The sequence below is a fragment of the Ambystoma mexicanum genome, chromosome 6q (genome assembly GCF_040938575.1).
Source record: "Ambystoma mexicanum isolate Mex_15411 chromosome 6q, UKY_AmexF1_1, whole genome shotgun sequence".
In the NCBI taxonomy this organism is placed as follows: domain Eukaryota; kingdom Metazoa; phylum Chordata; class Amphibia; order Caudata; family Ambystomatidae; genus Ambystoma; species Ambystoma mexicanum.
The window spans coordinates 275,805,208-275,829,468 of NC_090937.1; the positions used below are offsets into that span (position 1 = coordinate 275,805,208).

A 24,261-nucleotide genomic window follows, 5' to 3' on the forward strand; every position below is an offset into this window, starting at 1 on the left:
GGAGCTCAGCTCTCGCCTTCTCGTTCATTGTATCTTTCCACGATATATAACCAGTTTCTTGGCTGCCCCAATCCATGACACTGGGCCAGGCAAACCTTCTTGATTCTCCTTCGATCTCCACCCAGGTTTATGCTGCTGCATCACACTTCAGGTCCTTCCATTCACAGGATTTTCAGTTTGCTCAAATTCGATGTGGAACTTGCAGATTCCTCTGCATATATATACCTTGGTGGCGCAGCCTGCACTGTTCACTACGTATTGCCATCCTTAAAGAATACTTAATCTATTTGCGTTACTGCCTCTGTACAATTGTAAAATGGTTTTCATTTTCTTCTGTGCTTTTACACGTGCAATCTTCATTCCGCATATGAAAGTTTACCCGATTCTTAACTTCGTCATCAGATTCTATATGGTCTATTCAACTTCTCTCATCATCTCTTCTTAGGCATGTCACTTTGCTTCATGTGACATCACCAGTCTCTTCCTTTCGTCTGTCTTCACATGCTCTTCAGGGATCTTTCCCAAGAGGGCGTCAGATTTTCGTAGATAGATAAAGAATGGTCTCCTCAATGGATATTTTGCTTCAAAGGCTGCTCGTGTTATAGGCATCATCACAGGTGTTGTCTTTGTCACTATTCCTGGTTCCCAACAGATAGGCAAGTTAGAGGCGGGACTTCCGGTAGAGGCTTTTGGCTCCTCCTCTACAGGTACAAGGCATGCTGGGACACGTTCGTGAATTTCATGAAAGGAGAGCAGGGGAGGGCGCCAGTCCGGTCATTCATCGGTTGATCCTGGTGCAGTCATAAGTCATGAGTGTGGGTGGCATACCACCTGGCAGCAATTGCACACGACCACAAATTGGGGGCGGGGGAGCAGGACCCTGCAAAAGAGCAATGTGTAAGGTTGGCAATGAAAGGATGGGGCAGGCAAATAGGAAAGGAGGATGCAAGACTCATCATAGACATGGAAAAACTGCAGGACATGCTCAAGGGGTTGGTGGGGGTGTACAGGGACAGCTTTGAAGCGGTCATGTTTGGTGCAGCCTTTTACTTGCCATTTTTCTGGGCTCTCGATGTTTGTGGCACAGTACTAGTTCACTAAGAAGGGGAGGAATAGGCTTCCTGAAGATGTAAGTGTGCAGGGGAGATAGCACACTTGCACCTATGGAGAACAAAAACGGAGCAGACTGGAAAAGGGAGGTCCATAGTCTTACACTGCATCAAGGATAGCCCGTGCTGTCCGGTGTGCCGCCGCATGCGGTTCTTGGCAAGGAGAGACTGCAGCAGCGGTGCCCCTCAGCTTTGAGCAGGTTTTAATTTAAAGGGGTGATGGATTTGGTGCTCAAAGAAATAGGGGTAACCACGGGGGTCTGAGGTCCCCATTCATTTAGGATCGGGGCCCCCACATCAGCGGCGGGAGCAGGCATGCCCAGGAAGGCATTAAGAGAATTGGTGGTTGCAAGTCTGTTCTAAGAGGTACATGAGACTGGACAAAGTTTGATCATTGTGCCCACCCGCCTCATCCCCAACATACAAGACCAAGAAGGACAGAGAATAACAGTGTGGGTAGGTGTCCATTCGTTTGTGACAACGGACAAAGCAAGGTGGACAACACAATGGAAGGAAATGACACAAAACATCAAAGTCCAGTGGTTGGTAAAACTATGTATGAGATGGGCACAGCTGGAAGAACATCTGGGAGTATTGTTACAGAGGCACAAACAGACCCGGGGCCCTGATAATACACCTGGGGTGGGCAAAGACCTAACGCGCATAGGGAGCGGATTGCCACTAAGAGAAATGATGGCAACATTGCAAAAGCTGGGGGCCGACCTGCGGGGGACAGACATTATGTGGTCAGAAATAATATCAAGATTAATATGGAGAGGGGCGGAGTCACATCAAGCAATCAAAAAGTATTGAAGAAAACTGAATGGCGCGATGGCAAAGTTTTGTAACGGCATGGAGTTCACGGAGATCCGCCACCGGCTGATCAATTTGTAGGCACTGGAGTATTATGAAGGGCATTGGGTACACCTTTCAAAGAGTGGTATAGATCTTTTCTTTTTGAACATAAGCACCAAGTTGATGTAGATGTGATATGGCACAGCATGGGGGAGCCAACGATGGGTGTAGACATTTCTGTGGCGTGGCGGTATGCAAGCGACTAGATGGATTTTAAAGGCTATGAAGTGAGCATGGTAAGAATCGGAAGGGATTTTAGCTCCTCCAGGTGTCACCCTCCCTCTGAGGTCCATCAGCGAGGGGGCTTTATGTAAGGAAGAGAGCTCAGCTTCCCTAGTCATGAACAGCACTCCTCCAGCTCAGGGTCTCCTGCAAGGGCAGGCAGTTTGAGGAAACTTTCGGTTGGCAGAGCTTTGGCCTAAGAAAGATGAAGATGGTTGGGATAAAAAAGGGGGCAGCAAGGAATTTGTGATTTAGTTGTCTGGTCGCAGCATAAAGATAATGTGGTGTCAGTGTGTTTTGCAGTGTTGACAACCATGCAGTAGAATTGAATTTAGTCCGATTGCTGTTTATACGTAATAAACCTGCAGGCTTTTAAGGCACAAAGAATAAGCGGACTCTGGACATTTGTATTGCGGTATGAGTGTTTTGCAGGTATTGCAATAATACAGGATTGTGGGGATCATGGACCAAGAAGTGAGCAAGTGCCTAGGTTATGAATAAAAGGCGCTACTGATGTCGGAGCATACGTGGTGAAGGTTGACTGCATGGTACAATGATCTGCGTGCCGCGGGGCGATTGCCCACCTTGTCATCAGTCACTGTGATGTTCTAACAATATCTGAGCAGCGTCATAACTCAGGTAACAAGGAATCCCTGAAATCATACATGGACACGGATATGGTGTTGTCATAACTTCCAGAGCCCATGGGGCATGGTTCTTTATTCCATAAACATTACTTTCCGCATGCTGGCATCTCCAACGCTTCCTCAGAAAATAATTACAATTTATTTTTTACATCACTCTCTACAGCGTGCGATGTGCCCTGGTCTTTAGAAGGTTTCTAAATAATTAAAGGGCGTTGCTCAGATTGGTTATATTATAATTAATATATATGTTGGCAAAAATGCTGCCACAAAAATCAAGTGTGCAACTCTTATTGGAATGGACGCAGTAGTAGTCAAACTTTATGCTGAGCTCCCCTCGAGTAAAAATATTGTTACTGCAATCTCCCCTGCCGCACAACCAGATCTGCTCATATTTTCTATTAAAAGCAGTCACTGTACTCCCTTTTGGAAAAGCCCTGAGCCCCCTTAGTTCCCCCCCCCATTGTCTATCCTTTGGGCCCCCCACAGTTTGAAGACCCCTGAACAAAGTGACACATAGAAGGAACGAGTATGCTCGTGTTAAGGTTTCCCAGAGCAAGTAGACTGTTAAGGGCATGTCTAACCTAATCACATGCGAGCACATGACTGCACAGGCCAATCTTATATTGCATGACATCTCTTCCTGATTACATACTTGATGGGCTCCTGAATTCAGCCCGAGGTTTTTAGCCTCTGGCTGGAGCCATGGATTTTCAAAAGAAAAGAACAAGAAATCAAGCACTGTTTTCGACTGGGTGCAGTACCTGGTACAAGACATTATTGACATAGCGGCCGGCTGGAAACCCAGGTGTTTGGAGCTCGCCCGCGTCACCTTGCAAATGACCTCCAGCGCCAACTATTTCTGAAAGGAAATGAGGGTTATTTTTTAGCTTATTATAGTGTTATTTTGGTCAATTAAACCTTTAACACTTAAAGTAAAAAAAGAAAACAATATAATGCAATACAATAAGTACAGTAAAGCACTTACAATAAATGAATAGAATACATTCAATATAATCAACGCATACACATTCTTAGAGAAAGAATAATGTTATCATATTGTACAATTTGTTAAAAAACGAATCAAATGCTCCATATCAATTGGTAAGGAGAAGTTAAAATGTCTAACATTTTATTCCACATATAATATAATGTAAAATTCATAACACGATTGTTAACTTTATGTATTCTACTCCAAAACTGAACTCTTTGTATAAATCTTAAATCATTTGTCAGTTTATCAAAGCCCGTTGCATATATCTCAGTTAGTGATTCACCGCTCGTAAGAAAGTACTGCTGCCTCTCCACCAATAAGCCACACAACCTACATAAACAATCCTTCCTTGGGATGTTATGCCAAGGAGCCTGGTTTGACATAGTAGGACGTCGATTTAGCCTAAGGTACATCACACATCTCCCTAACTTTCGGATCTTGGACATTAGTAACATAGCAGCAAGGAGACCCTACCAGAAATTATTGTGTGTGGAACTCTTAATAAGTAGACATGCTACTCAGTTTGTATAAACACTGACTGCGATCCCAATCGGCAGCTTTTTTTCTTAAGCTCCCTTTCCTTAAATGAGATGTTAGCAGAGGCTGAAATTGCACAGCCAGTCTAATTCAAGAAAGCTGAAATGTTCTCAATCCAAGATTTAAGCTAAGGTTGAGGGCTTGTAGCATCTATTTGGATTGACAAATGGGAAAAGATAGCATCTCCATTGTCACGTGCACTAAGCATTTTTAAATACAGTAGGTAATTACTCGTAATGATTCGCGTCTGTAAAGAAGTGAGCCCCAAAGCTAAGCAAATTGCTTCAATAGGCACACAGTTTGGTAGTCCCAAGGCCTTCCCTCCACAGTTTTTCAAGTCTTTTGAGCCAATTCACTTCTTTCGATTTGATGATTTCCAGGCCATATCGAATGTCTGGAACGATACAAGACTTATGCAATAGCAGGAGTTCTTCAATGCACTCTCCACCACCTTTATTAATAAAGGAGCGAACTGCCTGGAATTTCACCACAGACTTTTTTATTATGCTCACAGTTCCTTAATACAGATTGATGTGAGATTTCCACATAGGTTGCTTGATTCTTGATACAAATTAATATGAGGTGTTAGCTCCACATCTTTTAATTTTTAGCTCTCCAAAATTGGTTAATATTAGTCCTTAGTGTTTTAGGGAATTTCTATGCCTTGCTATGTCTCTCTTGACACGTGTTTCCCCATTTTAAATAACAATGTTTCATCAGGAGAGGAAAATATGTTCTAAAAGGAAGAGAAAACCAAAATTACGTTTTTGAAATAAAACCTAATAGCACATTTTATAGTTTGTTGTTTTTCATGTGTAAATAAAGAGAATGTAAGTGTATTGCTTAACTCACCCAATCAAAGATTTTAAGTATTCATCCAAATAATAGGCAAGTTCAAGTGGATGAACAGTTTAACTTGATGTTTTTAAAGAGATGGCCTCTTATTCCAATGTATAGAAAAATATGGCTATGGGGAAGAGGGTAAAGAGAAAAACAAAAGGAAAAAAGATAGTTTTTTAGAGTGCTTGGAGAAAGGATACTGGTTCAGATTGTTTTAGCCTATTGTTCCTTAATTCATTTAGCTACAAGGTTAATTCTCTTACCTTATTTTTCATTTCATTGATCCTTCTGCCATGATAAGCGGTTTCCCAATCGAGTGGATAACTTTACTCTACTTTTTCTTGCTATTTATGCCGCCATCGTGCCGCGATGACGTCATCGCGCCACGTGCCCATGATCTAACGTGACACGATGACATCATTGTGCACTTTTTTAACGTGCCGGCGGCCATTTTAGATTGGGGAATTTTGCATTTAACATAGATCTTGCTATGAATCGATCGTGTTACTTACTGGATCCTAATGGAAATGATTATTACATTTCCAAGTTGGACATTTTATCTAAAATATATTTATCATGGCTAATTAATGTTTAGAACATCTTAGAGCGAGGTGATATTTTTCTGATGAAATATTTTGTATAGGTTTAGCCAATTCATTAATTATTTTTATATAGACAGATTCTAAGTAAACTAATTGTGTTGTTTTAGAGACAATTTCTCAACTAACTTATATTCTAACGGACAAAATTTTAATACTGTCTTAGGTTTCTCATTGACCATTGAGTTATCTGACAACCAAATAATAAATAGTAAACAAATCAATTCAAATTAACATTCATGTATAAATTGTAAACAGTTAGTTCTAGCCAAATATATATTTTCATAAATGATAAACTATTGTTTAAAGCCAATTATACATTTCCGTGTCACAATTTAAACCTATGACACAGGTGTCCATAATGCAAATCCATTTACATTCATTTTTGCGCAACAAATCTTCCTTGTTCCCTCCTCCTCTTGGGGATAAAGTCACTTTCTCCAAGCCAAAGATTCTCAAATTGGAAATATCAAAATCTTGGTGATTTGTAATTATATGTACAGAGATGGGGGACCTTATATATCTTTGTTTCTGATTGCTCTTATATGTTCAAATATTCTTATCTTCATTTTTCTTATGGTACTCCCAATGTATAGTTTCCCGCAGGTGCATTCAATCCCATAAATAACATAGGTAGAGTTACAGTTAATCATCTGATTGATATGTTTGATTTTTCTATTCGGTAGATGAATGTCCTTTTTTTGCTTGTTTCATGAATGAACATAGTTTGCAGTGTCCACATTTAAAGGTTCCTTTATTTGCGCCATATGAAAAAAGATTTTTCTTTCATTTTGTATTGGACTCAAAAAGCTTGGACTGATCAAGTTTTTAATAGTCAGTGCTCTTCTAAAGCAAATATTTGGATGATTGTCTAGATGTTTTTGAAGACTTGAGTCTGTGAGAAGAATATTCCAGTGATTCTTTAATATTTGTTTAATCTTGCTGGCTTCCGTGCTGTATGTGGTAATGAAAGGAGATTTTGGGCTCATTTTTTCTGGTTTTGGCTTGTCCTTCAATAAAAAGTCTCTTGGTACAAGTTCTGCCTTATCGAATGCTTTTTTAATGATTTTTGTTCCTTAACCCCTCTGTTTAAATTTTTGATGCGTTTGTTGAAGATTATCTTGAAAGGTGAGATCAGTGCTGCAATTCCTTTTGATTCTAAGAATCTCCTCATATGGTATACTGTGTATAGTATGCTTTGGAAGATGAGTTGTGGCAAAGAGAAGACTATTTCCAGCTGTAGGTTTTGTGAATAATTTGGTATGAATTTGTGCATTCTCAACAAAAAGTTCTAAGTCCAAAAATTCTATATTGGTGGCACTGGCTGACTTCGTAAATGATAAGTTGAAGGAGTCGATATTGAGATAGGTTACATAGTTGTCCAAATCTCGCATCTTGCAACATTGGATGTTGTACAACTATATACAAGCATTCAACACAAAAAAGGCCTGGAAAGCACCAAGTTTTTTCTGAAAACAAGATCTGTTTCATTTCTTAAGCAAAATAAAATGATAATTGAAATGTTACATTTTTGTTTGCACAACATGTTCATATTTGACAACACTATCTTTAAACAACTCCAAGGAACCGCTATGGGTTCGAAATTTGCTCCAACTTATGCAAATCTTTTTATGTTTTTTTTTTGAGTTGCAGCATGCCTGGAAACATCCACTTTTTCACAACAACGTCAAATTCTGGGGTCGTTTTATCGACGATATATTGATAATATGGGAAGGAAACATACAAGATTTGGACAACTATGTAACCTATCTCAATATCAACTCCTTCAATTTATCATTTATGAAGTCAGCCAGTGCCACCAATATAGAATTTTTGGACTTAGAACTTTTTGTTGAGAATGCACAAATTCAAACCAAATTATTCACAAAACCTACAGCTGGAAATAGTCTTCTCTATGCCGCAACTGATCATCCAAAGCATACTATACACAGTATACCATATGGGGAGATTCTGAGAATCAAAAGGAATTGCAACACTGATATCACCTTTCAAGATAATCTTTAACAAACCCATCAAAAGTTTAAACAGAGAGGTTATGGAACAAAAATCATTAAAAAAGCAATCGATAAGGCAGAACTTGTACCAAGGGACTTTTTATTGAAGGACAAGCCAAAACCAGAAAAAATGAGCCCAAAAAACTCCTTTCATTACCACATGCAGCACAGAAGCCAGCAAGATTAAACAAATATTAAAGAATCACTGGAATATTCTTCTCACAGACTCAAGTCTTCAAAAACATCTAGACAATCATCCAAATATTTGCTTTAGAAGCACCGACTATTAAAAACTTGATCAGTCCAAGCTTTTTGAGTCCAATACAAAATGAAAGAAAAATCTTTTTTCATATGGCAAATAAAGGAACCTTTAAATGTGGACACTGCAAACTATGTCCATTCATGAAACAAGGAATAAAGGACATTCATCTACCGAATGGAAAAATCAAACATATCAATCAGATGATTAACTGTAACTCTGCCTATGTTATTTATGGGATTGAATGCACCTGTGAGAAACTATACATTGGGAGTACCATAAGAAAATTGAAGATAAGAATATTTGAACATCTAACAGGAATCAGAAACAAAAATCTAAGATCCCCCATCTCTGTACATATAATTACAAATCACCAAGATTTTGATATTTCCAATTTGAGAATCTTTGGCCTGGAGAAAGTGACTTTATCCCTGAGAGGAGGGAACAAGGAAGATTTGTTGCTCAAAAATGAATGTAAATGGATTTGCATTATGGACACCTGTGTCACAGGTTTAAATTGTGACACAGAAATGTATAATTGGCTTTAAACAATTGTTTATCATTTATGAAAATATATATTTGGCTAGAACTGTTTACAATTTATACATGAATGTTAATTTGAATTGATTTGTTACTATTTATTATTTGGTTGTCAGATAACTCAATGGTCAATGGGAAACCTAAGACAGTATTACAATTTTGTCCATTAGAATATATTAAGTTAGTTGAGAAATTGTCTCTAAAACAACACAATTAGTTTACTTAGAATCTGTCTATATAAAAATAGTTAATGAATCAGCTAATCCTATACAAAATATTTAATCAGAAAAATATCACCTCTCTCTAAGATGTTCTAAACATTAATTAGCCATGATAAATATATTTTAGATAAAATGTCCAACTTGGAAATGTAATAATCATTTCCATTAGGATCCATTAAGTAACACGATCGATTCATAGCAAGATCTATGTTAAATGCAAAATTCCCCAATCTAAAATGGCTGCCGGCACGTTAAAAACGTGAGCGAGGACGTCATTGCGTCACGTTATGTGCACGTGGCGCGATGACATCACGGCACGATCGCGGCATAAATAGCAAGAAAAAGTAGAGTAAAGTTATCCACTCGATTGTAAACCTGCTTGTCATGGCAGAAGGATCATTGAACTGAAAAATAAGGTAAGAGAATTAACCTTGTAGCTAAATGAATTAAGGAACAATAGGCTAAAACAATCTGTGCCAGTATCCTTTCTCCAAGCACTCTAAAAAACAATATCTTTTTTCCTTTTGTTTTTCTCTTTAACCTCTTCCCCATAGCCATATTTTTCTATACATTGGAATAAGAGGCAATCTCTTTAAAAACATCAAGTTAAACTGTTCATCCACTGCTACTTGCCAATTATTTGGATGAATACTTAAAACCTTTGATTGGGTGAGTTAAGCAATACACTTATATTTTCTTTATTTACACATGAAAAACAACAAACTATAAATTGTGCTATTAGGTTTTATTTCAAAAATGTAATTTTGGTTTTCTTTCTTTTAGAACATATTTTCCTCTCCTGATGAACCATTGTTATTTACAATGGGGAAACACTTGTCGAGAGAGACATAGCAAGGCATAGAAATTCCCTAAAACACTAAGAACTAATATTAACCAATTTTGGAGAGCTAAAAATTGAAAAGTGTGGAGCCAACACCTCACATTAATTTGTATCAAGAATCAAGCAACCTATGTAGAAATCTCACATCAATCTGTATAAAGGAACTGTGAACAATTCATGTGGAAATATTAATTTGTATCAAGAATCAAACAACCTATGTGGAAATCTCACATTAATCCATATAAAGGAACTGTGAACAATTAATGTGGAAATTGTAAGGTGTGAAGATAACACCCAATTGGAATATTCTTTTTTGTTCATCCTATATTATATTGTCAAAAATAAAAAGAAAAAACTGACTCACCCTTGAATACATTTTTGAATAAGGTTGGCACATGTGAGTAACCTCTCTAAATCCCCCCTTTTTTTCCTATTTTGCATTTGTGTAGCAGCCACACAGTTTTGGAGAAACACTCATGCTGACAGCCTAGCACAATTATCTTAAATTGTGCATCTGGCTAATTTTTGCTTCATACTATAAATTAGCGGTCGCCAAGGTTATGCTTCTTTCTTTTGGCTGTAAAAGTTTCTATTGTTTATTATGCTAGGCACATTATTATTGCCTTCTTCATATTATTTTTGGAACACACCCAGATAAATCTAACTATTAACTTCTTGAATAGCAGTTTTCTGATTATTCCAATTAAACTTCTTAATTTTGCTTCTACTTTTTTTAATAGTCATGACCTTGGTCTTACTAAGGTTAATTTCGAGGTTGTTTATAATGGAAAATTGATTAAAGGCTTCAAGGCTGTGTCGTAGTCCAAGGGCAGCCTGATCCAGTATGACATCGTCGTCAGCGTGGGTTAACCAAGATATAGTACGTTGGTCAATTCGCTGAGGATTATTTCTAAATTCTCCAGCATATGGCCCGAGTCCACCATATTTATATTGCATAAAACTGGAGCTAAAGTGCACCCTTGTTTTAAGCCATGGTTAACTAGGATAGGGTCACTTTGTATCCCTTCCTGATTAGTTCTCATCAGTATCAGAGTATTCAAATACAAACTCTGCACAAAATAAAGAATCTGCGGGTGCAAATCCCAGATATCCATTTCTTCCCATAGGATTGAGTGATTAAAAGTGTCAGACTCTTTTGTATAGTCAATGAAACGGATATAAAGGGATTTATTGTTAAGTGTCGATCTAATAAAATACATAAATGTCCAAAGGCATGTGACTGTTCCGGATCCTCTTCTGAAGCCTAATTGCGGGTTTTGCAATACATTTTCTTTTTACCACTTGTTGATATAGCATAATAGCTGGGAGAAGATCTTTCCACTTGCATCCAGCATAGCTAATTAGCGGTAATTTATCAGTACCAAAATCGCGCTATTCCAGCTTTTAGATATCAACCCGTTCTAATGATTACAGAGTAGATCACCATTAACACAAGCCCTTTTTTTGTTCTTAATTAAGCGGTGGATTTAGTAATCTAGCAGGCCCGGCAGCTCTAAATGGTGTTAGACGTACAAGTATCTTCTCTTTCTCAAGCTCCATTACAAAGAGAAGTTTTTACCTGGAGCCTTTGTTTTCCATTACTTGGAGGAGTGACGTTTGGGCTGCCTTTGCTGTATAATCACTCTTAAGCCTGACTCCACGCAGAGCGTGCAGAGTGAGCTGAGTGTTTTGTGTTCTGTGTCCTGCGCCTGAAGCAAGAAAAATCTATGCCACACCCTCGCTCTGGCGGTAAGACACTCGCTCTTTCTTCTTCTGAAGGAGCTGACTGAACAACAAAGCGCAAATCCATTGGGCTACTCGCAGTGCGGGCTGCGAAGCATGCAGATAGTTGGGGGTTGGCATCAGCCCTAAACTCATGGGGACTCGCAGTGCCACAGTGGCTGCATGGGCCAAATGCTCTCCTCACACAGACTATCCTCCAATTGCCCCCCTCTGCTTGCGCATTACTGAACCAAACTGATTCTGCTGGGGCTGTCACAATGGATACTATCGACTCCGTGTGCCATTCTGCCCGAGGAAGGACACGTAATTTATCAAAGACCTATCGGCCATCATTGTCGAGGACTCCATACAAGCAGTTCCTTCCCTCACTCATATGCGGACACGTTTTGGGAATAAGACCTTTCGGTTTGGCACAGCGAGGGAACTGTCTCTTCTTAAATCCCTGAACAAAATAACAGTCTATAATCCAGTTCGCAAGGGTAGCTGCACCCCTTCATCAACCACTGCTAAGTCTTTAAGCACCACTGCTATGGAACTCGGTAACAAGTGCATGGCTGAGCTGTCCAGTTCCATCCACTGCCTGGGAACTAAACTCATCGAGACTGTCTCTATGGCCCTGGGGAGCGGGTGGGGGGCTCTGGTCCCCCTATGTCCATGTCTCTATCTGACGAGAGTTCTTTGGTTGTGGGGCCTGGTGCTGCAATTCACAGAGATGACTGCAATATTCCTAAGGGCACCAAAAACGTTTCTATGTCGATAATAATTGTAACAGTGCAAGGAGCTTGGGTGTTGATCCTTGCACCGTGGCAGCTACCTGGACAGAGGCTAACAACAGGGTGGCAGTACGGGTGGAAGTGCATCCCTCCACTGATTTGAATGAGCTCAATCTATCATTCAATGTTAATGAACCCTTGCCTGTGCTCTCCAACATCACTGGCCTGCCTTTGGATGGAATGCTTTCTACCTCTCTGAACTTGCTCCTTCGATCCCCAACCTGCACACACAGCACCAGCAGCTGCGACTCTGCTTCATGTTTTGTGTTCTTGAGAATTTGCTTTCCACATTCCTTTCCCAAACTGATGACATTTTGAATCATTTAATAAACCTAGCTCTTGTACAGGCTAATCATGCGAGCTCTTGGAGTCCATTCAATTAGGTTACTCCTCTAGGCTAGCAGAAATTGGGGTCAACATTGAGCGGCTGATGACCACTGATCAGCAAACATGTCAGCCGTCAGTATCCTCTGATACCTCTACAGAAGCAACGTTGCACATTAAGGAACATTTGGCTGTTGGTGATCCAGCTGTCCGGCACTCTTAGAAAAAAACGGAAGGTCATTAGCCAGGCGAAAAGGTATGGAGAAAGTAAGACCATTGGTAACAAAAAGCCTATTTCTGCTTCACCCTTAGACGCAAACAGTGGTTCCAGTCAAGTGAGGGTGTTTTCCGTCTTTAAGGGGGCCACACTCCCTGTTAAAGGCTCCTCTAGTAATGAACAGGCAACAGAAAATAAAAGATCTCCAAGTAAAAATCAACCACAAGTGACCTGCACCGGCGTGGCTACACCTAGCTGATTGGAGGTACAAAGTAATGACATCATCTTGTTTCTTGGGAGAGTCGATGGAAACAAAGAAGGCTCCCATAAAGATATACCCAAGTCCAATTGTGCTGTGCAAACATCCTTTACTATTATAAATACCAGCATCCTCCATCCTGCCACTGTTGATATGGACACTCGTACAAATATTAAGTTTCAAACATGCCTTTACTCAATCAGACCTCGCACAGCTCTGCTGGTCGTGGGTAAAAAGAGAAGGGTGGCAGGTCAAACTAAGAAAAAGGCTGGCTCAATGGCTGAGTCAATGGGAATCGGCCCCGTCTACAAACTGAAACATTTGAAACATTTGTTCAACATCCCTGAAGCTATGACCACTGCTACCATCAGCGTGCCTAGCATCTCTGGACTCAAGGTCATTAATACCTCTTCCACCAAGGCTCGTCCCAATGCTTGCTCCAGAGTGGCTGGATCCAAGGAGACCACTGCCATTACCACTGATACCCGATCCAATGTTCGCTCCATAGCAGATCGATCCTTGCTGCCCGACAGGGCCAGTGGTCTGTTAACTTGGAGAAGGCCCTTCAAGTCAGAAACCTCTTCTGGAAAGACCCTCACAACTACAGGGCACAGGTCTTGGAGCTGTTCCATTTGTTCATTCCACTGCGTACCATCCTGGCTGATGATATTAAAATTGTGCACCAATGTGAAGAAGCTCAATCTCTCACCTCTCTGGTGTACTTCTTTCCGGATGGATTGGCTGATCATTCCCAGTTCTTCATTTGAGCTGGATATGAATGATTTGTCTTGCGCTGCAACAAAGTTCCTAATTTGGCAAATCGAGATGGACGTTGCATGCTCGTGACTGATGCTTGGGATTATGACCATCTACCCTCTGCCCGATCATTTCCATCTCAAACATCTGCTCTTGGGAGCTTTTGTTTAGCCCCTAACAGGACAGGGCATTCCAATGATGATAGCCATTGGGAATGGGTGGCTGGGCTGGTACAACAGCAGCATTTGTGGGGTCCCTAACACCACATTTCTTTGTCTTAATTGGAACACCATGGGTCACTTCCATCTCTGTGATCAAGACGGCTTGCTAGATCACATTGTTTGTCATAATGGCACTACAGGAGACTTGGCTTGTTGATCCCTTGTTCTGGATGGGTGTTCCATTATTCTAAAGCACGCTATCAAGGGGAAAATGGGCAGACCGAAGGCTGGCTTACTCCTGGGTGTAAAAAAGCCACTTTTACTGACTGAGGTTCACTACAATTCTCTGAATATCCTAGTAGGTAGAATGATCTATACTGGAGCCTCTGGAATAAAAAAGTTATCGTAGTTACCATCTATCATCCTCCATACGCCCTACCCCATGCAGCAGTTTTTAAGGACTTCGAGGGCTGGCTTGTCTCTAACATCTTCCTGCCCTATCATTCTGACTGGAGACTTCAATTCTCGTATCCCCAAAGACTTAAATCTGGAGGCTGAGGCAAATGATCTCCATCACTCAGGTCTGGCCGCTGAATTCAGGCTAGATCACACTTGTCCACGTGGCATTGATTGGGTGACTGCGCTCTACTCTAGAGGGTTTGTCGTGCTGAATGGAGTAGAGAGGTGGTTGTTGTGAGAAGCGGTAGTGGAGTAGAGGTAAGAATGGAGAGGTGGTAGTAGCAGCAGAGCGGTGGTAGCAGTAAGGAGACTGAGTAGTAGGGATGAGGAAATAACAGCAAAGGGAGTAGTAGAGTGGTAGTTGAAGGTGGAGTAGGAAAAGAAACAACAATGGGTGGGAGCAGGAGACAGAGTGTAACACCAAAGGGATAGTAGAGGTGCTAAAGGGAGGACAACCGTGGGACTCAGTGTAGGAGAGGGTCAGGTGAGGGTGTGCTTGCATGTAGAGTGAGTGGCACCATGTGGAAGATGGCACCATCCCTAACTCCCATCAGAATACTAAGCTGGGCCAGGAGAGGGTCGGTCAGAAGAGTTAGCCAGACATCGTTTCTGGGTAAGCACCTGCAGCCCAAGTTAGAGAAAGACACTAGCCCCTTGTCTTTTTAATCTATACTTGGCAGATGTTGGTTTGTACTTGAAAAAGGCTTCATTTGTACCACCAAAAAGTACAGATTTACGAGTAGCATGGTTAGCATACGCTGACAACTTTATTTTGTTTGATAGGACTCCAATAGGATTACAAAGATAGATTAGTGCTTTTGATTTGTTTACAGAAGAAGATGGCCTGAAGATCAATCCTAGTGAAACGGTGCTGATGAATAAGAGCAACAAGTTTGTTTGGACTATACAAGAGGAAGCTTTAAGCTACAAGGAAAATATGATGTATTTAGGATATCCAATCATAGCACATCCATCAAATATATTCATTAGGAATTACCTGAAGCATAAAGCTTTGTGGCTGGCAGCACAAATGGCAAATATTGATGTCAAATTCAGTACATTTTCCAGCGTTTATTTATTTTTGCATTTATAGCAGTGCACTGAACCCTCAGGTATCTAGGCGCTAGTTACAATAGGTGAAGGGGTGTACAGGTAAAGGTAAACAGGAAAAGCAGGGGAGCTAGGTTCATGAAGTTCAGCAGTGAGTGTCTTGGCTCCGAGGAGCTTGGTCGAAAAGCCACGTATTCAAGTTTCTCCTGAAGGTCCAATAGGAGGGTTCCCTTCTCAAGAACATGGGGAGATTGTTCTTAAGCTTGGCGCAAATGACGGGAAAGCTTGAGCCGCCTGCAGTTTGACGATTGAAGCTAGGCACTTTGAGCAAGTGGTCGTGTGAGGATCTTCGTGTACGAGAGGGGGTGAATTTTTCCACACGCTGATGAAGGTAGGCTGGTGCAGTTTCAGAGAGGCACTGGTGAATGATGGAGAGGACCTTGTAGTTGACTCACTCTTGGATCGGTAGTCAGTGGGTGTCTTTTCATGCTTCTGAAATGTGTGCGCGTTTGGTAAGGCAGAGGGCAGCTCGGAGGGCATTGCGTTGGATTGTTTGTAGCTTTTTCAGGTTGCGTACCGAGGTCCCAGCAAAGAGGGTATTACAGTAGTGCAATTTGGCAATTGTGAGGCAATTGGGTACGTAAAGGAAAAGCTTATTCGCGTGCAGTAGTTTGGCTGTGTGGGCAGCAGCGGAGGAGATGGAGTTAACTTAACGTGAGAGGTTAAGTGAAGCGTCCAGATAGAAACCCAGAATTTTGGCGTCAGGTGAGATGGGGGATCAGGTTGCCATTGATGCTGAGGATTTGTAGGTTGGATCTAAGTTGCGGAGAGTGGTGGGGGAGCCAACAATGAGAATCTCGGTTTTATCGTCATTTAGGTATAGCATATTTGTGTTGCCATCCAGTTTTGGACGATGTTGTAGACGGAGTTGATGGTTGTGGTGTCTTGGTTGTAAGAGCCTGAGAGGGGGAGGAGAATTTGGGTGTCATCAGCATAGTTCGCATAGGAAATGCCAAGGACAACCAGGTGATCGCAAAGGGGTTTTGTATAAATGTTATACAGAGTCGGGGAAAGGCAAGACCCTTGGGGGATGCCACAGGTAACTGGAGTGGGTGAGGCAGCATTCATTTATAGCTTGGAGTTTTTCCCAATTTGGATTTTAGATGAATTGGATCGCTATGAAGCTATGTTAAGGAGAAGACCCTGTTCTTTATCCCACAGTTTGTCTCTATGGAAATGATACGAAATGAAAGAGGATTACAATCATTGCGTAGTAGAGTGTGGAGGAGACAGCCACATTTATATTGAAAACATTTTTTACTTTTCACTTCTCCACTGCACTTTTTATATGCAGAGTTCGGGAAATTAGGCTTCACCCAGAATATACAGCTAAGAGGTTTTGGAGTACATTGTACTAAGCTCCTATGGGATCTCAAAGTGACAGATGAATTTTTGATAACTAATCCCTTGAAAGTGAAAGAAATTATTAGGAGAGATTGGATTGCTACTAGAGAAAGGGTAGTTAAGTCTATTCTCTGCACATTTAAGTGTATGTCAAAGAGTTGGGGACTATGGAAAGCTACCTGGAGAAATCTACCTGGAGAATTGTCCTGATCGTGGTTTTAGGAATACATGTATGCATAACGTATTGTTAACAAGGGGCATTTTACGTATAAGAAAGCAACTTCCTGTGCAACTGGAATTTTTTTGATTTTGTAAACATTTTAAAGAAAATCAAAATGTATTTCACTTGCTTATATCATGTCCTATGTTACTCTCTTGGAGAGTGATATGTTAAGAATTTTGTTTTTAATTTATCTTATGTGGATTTAGATATTTTGTGGCAGAATGTCTTAGTCAGGAAATTGATGCATTTGAAAGTGGCAGTAGTGAGATTTTTGCAATTATGTGATTTTTATAATGAATAAGTAGAGTGAAGATATTTCAATGTTTTTTTTCTTCTTTTCTTTTTCTTGCCTTTATGAATTTTTGAAAAGATTAATGTTGGATTTTAATGTACAATGTAGAAAATGTACTTTGATGTTGCAACTGCTTTCGTAAAGGTTTATTTTAAACCATATACAAATAAATAATAATTATTAGAGTATATCTTAACACCAAACTCCGGTTTAGGAAATTGAGGACAACAAATTACAGGAGACGAACTTGGCCTGCTTATCAAAAGCAGAATTACTTTGAGGTAGCTGGTCCAAAAGAGCAGACACTACCCAGCCACTGCAAGGCATACACAGGATAATCTGGATATTGTGTTACTGATAAAGAACCTTCAACAGTCTGTTGAGCTGCAATCTCTGGCTGAGCTGATTTTGTAGCTATCACCCTCATGTTGGGAGGAGTACATGGCCGGTTACAGCCAGCCAGCCTGAGCCTAGGTAGGCCTGAGCGAACCGAGGACTGTGGGCTATTACTGCCCATGTATGTCCCCAACAAGGGGGTGATTGCTATCCCCCCCTAGGGTCTGTCCGGATTGCACATTTTGTTTTCATGCGAGGACCAGGTTCCGTGCGCATTGTGTGTGCCCAATCCTCCATGAAAAAAAAAAAACAAGATGGCACCCACAATAGTAAATAGAAAAGTGACCTTGTCCATTTTCCATTTCCATGTCAGGCGCTGAGGATGGGAGGTAGCGCCGGAAACAGAGCACAAAGCTCCGGGCCAGCTGGTAAGTGGGGAGGAAGGGAGAGGGTGGGGTAAAGGGGCGTGATGTATGGGTGGGGGGTGGACTATGGGGAGGCAACCGGGAGAGACTCCCTGTTGCCTCCCCATAAACAAGATGGCGCCACCCAGGGAAGGGCTTCGGGTGGCTGGAAAATGCGGGTGGTGCACAGTGTGTTTTTACCTGCATTTCCAGGCACCTGGTTGGCCGAGTGATCTCCCCCGGGTGCAAATGGACCATAACCCAGTGAATATTGCTGTTGAGAATGAGATGGAAACCCACACACAAACCATGTATAAATTCAGAAGGGCAGACTGGGGCCTGCACACAGAAGAACTGAGTAACAACATGATTGTGGCCCCTTGGACAAAGATGAAGACATCGACAAAGCTGTTAAATGCTTTCACAAACAGTATCCCAAAACAGATGGCCAAACGCTCCTCCATCTATGACCTACAGAGCGGGATCAAATAAGCAATTGCTGAGAAAAAACATGTCTGATGTCAGTGGCAGAAATTTGGCACTCCTGATCTTCTGGATAAGTACAATTTACTCATAAGGCTTCTATAAGTGCAAATGAGACAACACCGGAGAGAAAGAAGAGAGGCTGCAGCAGCCAAGCTAAAGGAATCTGACAACTCTGCATGGAAAATGACTACACCTAACTGGGAGGAAGGAGCCAAACCCACCTGTGCAAGGCCGGTCCTGACCTGCATGCAACAAGGAGGCAGAAGAGGTGCTTGCTGATACACTTGAAGCTTCATGTATGCCTAACCAAGTCAGAAAATTCACCCATGTACTGGAGCAATGAGCAGCAATGCACCTTTTAGAGCACCAACCTGAGACAGAAGCTGAGAACCTTGAGAAATACAAAAAGGACCGATAACTCACAGAGAAGCTGTCAAATGGCAGAGTGCTAGGGAGTAATGGAATAACCCCCTGGACACCAAAAAGCTTCTACATGCAGCTGTGGAATAACTTCCAGAAATCTTCAATACATGCATGCAACTTCAGCACATCCCTAAATCCTGGAATGAAGCCAAGCTCATTGCATTTCCAAAGGCTGGAAAATCACTTAGGGATTCTGTGAACTACGGCCCGGGAAGTCTGCTCTCTGGATAATTGAAACTTCTGGATTCAGTGACTTTGCCTCAGGCAGGAACCATCCTGTAAATGAGCAATTTGAATTCTGGATGCAGCACTCGATCAGCCATCCATTGCTAAGAGTTATGGGCTGAACATCCGAAATCAAAGGGAGTAGTCTTTTTGAGCATTGCCAAAGCCTTTGAGTATGGCATAAAGCCCTGCTGGAAAATATAAATCTGTAGATTCTGAACTACCTTGTAAACCAGGCTGCAAGCTACTCGGCAGACTGAACCTTTCACATAGTCGTGCGAGAAGAGCTCTCAACAATATACCCCTATCCAAGCAGGTGTGTTACAGGGATCAAGCCTTCGGCTGTTCCTGTTGAATCAGCTCACAAATACATTCCCACAGTTCTTCACAAGTCTGACCTGGCACTCTGCAGATGGTGTACCAGCCAGATCTCAGTCCTTCAGCAAAAGGAATGTGGGTAAGAACATTCGAGCAGCTGTGGTCAAGCCGTCATCATGTTACAGCGGTTGGCAAATAGGACTGCACACCAGCAAGGCCACAGTCACATTGCATAATATAAGATCATGGATCACCTTCAGATCAGCCTCAGAGGACATCAAATGGGAGACCAGCATCTCTTACCTAATAGTAAGCCTAGATAGCAAGCTCAACTGGAGACACCACATTTCAGAAGACTCGACAGAAGGCATCAGCCAAGCTAGCATCATTAAATCTCCTGCTGAAGACAAAGGCCCTGCCTATCTAGAGCAAAGTCAGCATGATCAAGCCAATTATCAGATCTACCCAACCATACGCCTCCCTGGTGTCAAATGGCAGAGAGCATCTCTTGAAAAACTGAAGATCATGCCCTTAAGGATGGCACCAGGCACACCACTACTCTCAAAAACCGCAGACCTTCGCAAGGAGCTGGGCATTGAGATGCTGGGCAAAAATCTAAAGAAACCCAACAAGTTTCACAGAGAACTGAACCAGAAGGTGAATCCCTGGATATGTCAACAATTCCATTCGACTGCTACCCGTGATCCAGCTCAGTGGTGACGGTAAAAAACAAAAAGGCAACGGTGGTAAAGAAACGCAGATCAAGAAGGTATGAAAGGCGTCACTGCACATTCAACCGGCGAACTTGGCATATTAAGGCTCAGGCCTCACCATCCAAAGTCTATATTAAATGAGCCAGAAAAGGACTACATCTGCAAGTGTCACATATTTAAGGGTTCATCCATCGGGATGCATCAGAAAAGTGATTTGTTTAACAAAGACAAAAAAAGGCGCATGCTTTTATGAATTACATGACTGGTAAGGAAAGTCATTGCAACAACTTTGCCAGTTTGTAACCAAGTTATTTTTGTGATGCATTTTATTTTTAAACAATAGCATCTTGAATGAGAAGAAATGGATTGCAGGGCATTTGTTATTATCATTTTTTGCCAAAAAGACTTGAAGTGAGAAACAAAGTAGGTTTAATGTTTCCAGAGAGAACACAGGCTCCGGCTTCAGTGATTAGCTCATCTGTCTGTATTGTTGCTTGAACAGCAACAGACCCTTTTCAGTAACATTTCATTGTGTGTCTGGCCTCTGCAAGAGATTAAAGGAGGCCTGTCCTTGGGGGATTTGTTAAATGCCTCGATGAACACAGCAAACTAAATATTTGTCCAACCAAGGAAAAAAAGCTAAGAAAAGTAACAAGTGTTAGGCAGAATTTTCATTTCTGTGCCAAAATCCTCTCACCTTAGAGACTCCCAGCTCTTTTGCCTGCTTTAGGACTTTAATTTTAAATCCTGAGTGAGGGGGTCCTTTTTTTTAATCACTTTTTCATGTGTTTTTCCTTGATTTGGATTTTATGTTTTCACTGTTTTTGGAGTCTGACAAACGCCATAGGCATCTGCTTTTTTTATCGTGCAGTGTCACTAAAAAATCCTTTCCATTTCTCTTACGGTTTAAAAACCTTTTCTTTGGCGAGATACAGTTCCCAAGAAGAGTAAGATTAAATGCATCTTACTTACCTGTTCCTTTGTAGGTCCAGCACACACCATTTTATGTGGAGTGTTGGGGGGAGGGGGTTACTCAGTAGCCCCTTATCCTACTTTCTCATGTAACATGTTTTGTTTCCCTCACTACTTTAAATGGCCCCAGTGTGTCTGTAAGCACAGGATGTGATTGAGTGTCCCGAAACTCCCCTGTCCTTTGTGTCTAGGTGTGCCTGATCAGAACCAGCCCTGATTGGCCGGCTGGCTATCCTGAAAGGACAGCCACCCTGCTGTGTGATTGACAGCATAGGCTGTGCATGAATGGGAAAACGTACTTAAAAGGCAAGGGTTTTGGGACTACAGGCAGAGTCGACCACTGTAAGAAACATCTGAAGCAGAAATCATGAAGAGAAGCCTGCTGCAACCTGCTGCTGTGCTGACCTTTTTCGAATCGACAGAAGTTCCGGAAGGGACGACTTCTTCTCTTGGGTTAGTGGGACCAACTAACCCTGAGACGAACTTCACTTTGGTGCAATCCCCGACTTGCTGTGCCTCTCCATTGCTGCAGAAGCCCAATGCCAGGGGTCGAGTGTCCATAAACAAGTGCAAACTCTGCTGCAGAGTGAATCTGGCCAAAAGCTCAAGGAGCCTCCACCAAAGACCCTCCAGAAGCAGGAAATTCTGATCCAGAGTTCCCCTCACCAGAGCCCAGGACCGAGGGAGCAAGGAAAGTCCAACCAGAGATTTGTTCTGCATCAGTGCTGTTTGCAAAGCGCTGAAACCTTGAAGCGCCGCTGAATCGAAGAGAGACTGTAGCTGCTGACAACCGTCCCGAGTATTGCTGCAGAAGCCCTCCAGACATCCTCCCTCTTGTCCCAGCTACTGAGGCTTGTTTGGGCATGGGTGTACTTACCTTAAGTCGTGCTGTCTGACTTGAGATTTGCACTTGCTTAACTTTGAGTTGATTTCAACTCCCCTTTGCACAGGCTTAACCGCTTGTGTGTCTTCAGTGATTTCCTTTGAACAATCTGACTTTGTGAAATACCTTATCCAAGAAGTGCATCAGAATTATAGACTTTGTCCAAATGACTTTGGCTGTCCCCGTCTCCCTAAAGGCACTCTTCTAAATGCATTGACGTAGGCATTGTTTGTCCCTCCACAGGTTGTAGCTTGTTGAATACTGTTACTGCTGGGGAAGCATGCATAGACTTCATTGGAGGTTTCATTTCTCCTCACCTTTTTAAGAAACTGTTCCAACCTTTTTATTTTTCTTCCACCCTTCCTTTCTGCAACCCAGATTCTACAAAGTATATTGGTGCGATATATAAATGCAAATACTATCCTTGTAATTGAAGTCACTTCAGGGTGTAGGAGAAATGCATTGAGCAAATCCAATATTCACCAGCTTTATTGATTCTGTAAAATATTTCAAAAGTTTACTTGAACTGTTACAACGATCTGTCTTTTTAAAGAATGCTTATTTAAAAGTGATGTTAAATAAGTATTTATAGCTGAAACCTTGAGTGTACGTGTTATTTTTATTGAAAATTTCATTTGTACAGCTCACATTTACCCCTCTTGAGATAGGCCTGGCTGCTCAGTCACACTACCAACTTGTGTAGTAGATACCTATACCAAAAGGCGTGTACCCGAATACCAAGCAGATAAGTCTTGTGTGACTGCACTAATGCGTACCTAACAACAAGTTCCTGCAATAATGTCGAAGCTATCACCAAGCTCACACATACCCGTGGAATGGCATTCCCTCAAATGTTGCCGCATGCAGTACTAAATGTGGCAGTACAAGAATATAGGGTATAAAAGGGCCGAAGGAATATAGACTGAGGCAGCAACAAATAATAAGTAATCTTAAATAGGCACAATAAGCCAGGGGTATAAAAAAACAAGGACAAGAAAGGGCACAGGAATGAAAAAGCACTGGGCAATACATAGAGACATGGGCTAACAAAGGACTTGCAGCAGCAAAGGGCCAGAGGGAAATAAAAGAAGGACCAGGATATGCAGGAAATACCAAAGAATGGGTGAATACAAAGGCCAGGATCTAATGTGCCGAATTTAATAAATACTAAATCGTAATAAAACCGTATACAAACTATATGACCGAATGTGGGAGTATAACATGTGGCAAACAAATTACACGTGTGATCAATAAAAAGTCAACTACAAAGAATTAGGACTGTAAAAAAGGACTCGGTCAATATTATATTAAAGGGTCTGTGGAGCAATAAACAATTAAGTTGGTTAACTCCACACGGTCCCAGAGGCTACACAATGAGGTGCATTCAGGGGTCAAGCGCAGACACACACAGTTGTAACTTGGTGGATACCGACAAAACGTTTGCTACGAATTTCCTGCACATATCTGCGCACGTAACCTACACGAAAATGTACAAGTAAAGTGGTACAAGTAAAGTGGTACAAGTAAAGTGGTACAAGTAAAGTGGTACAAGTAAAGTGGTGCAGAAAGTGCGATTGTGCAACAAACTGTTCAATTGTATTGGAAAGAGGAGACATTCACTAGAAGGAAGTTTTTGAACAAACTTCTAAGCCATACACATTTGTATTTTAAGCAATGTGCAAGACTACAAAATGTAGCTTATATTAGCAATGTTCAAAATGATACTACAAAATATATTTTTAAAGGCACACATGGCAAAAAAATATGTGCATCAACTAATCAGCTCTAAATTAGGACTAGAGGAAGGTGTAAATTAGGTAACAGTTTACACCCACATCTGTGTGCTTTGGTGGTGCAGCCGCAATATGCAAATTAACAAGGGGGGTCCTGGGAGTCCCTCTGCCAGACATTAATCCTGGTTACGGGAGACTTACCCAGAGTCTTTAGCGCACTATCTTTCACAGAGAAGAAATATCCCCACATATCAGTCTTTGTCCTGCCCTGGGGCAGTCCAGCACCGAAATGCTAGGCAATTCTCCTCTGAACAAGAGTACCAACAGCATCCCCAGACACGTGTTTCGGTCTGGTTGGACCTCATCAGTAGGGTGGATCTGTGCCTCTATAAGAATAGTGAGCAAGGGGTCCACGTCTGGATTCCCCTAGT

At 41.6% G+C, this 24,261-nt stretch overlaps 1 protein-coding gene across 1 annotated transcript in view; it reads right to left on the reverse strand.

The window, feature by feature from the left end:
* The window catches only part of LOC138515204 (ovochymase-2-like), a 438,094-nt gene that overhangs the window by 409,637 nt on the left and 4,196 nt on the right, over positions 1-24,261 (reverse strand). The window contains exon 3 of the mRNA XM_069630166.1: positions 3,595-3,692. Within this exon, the coding sequence (XP_069486267.1) occupies positions 3,595-3,692 (98 nt within the window). The remainder of the gene's footprint in view (positions 1-3,594; positions 3,693-24,261) is intronic.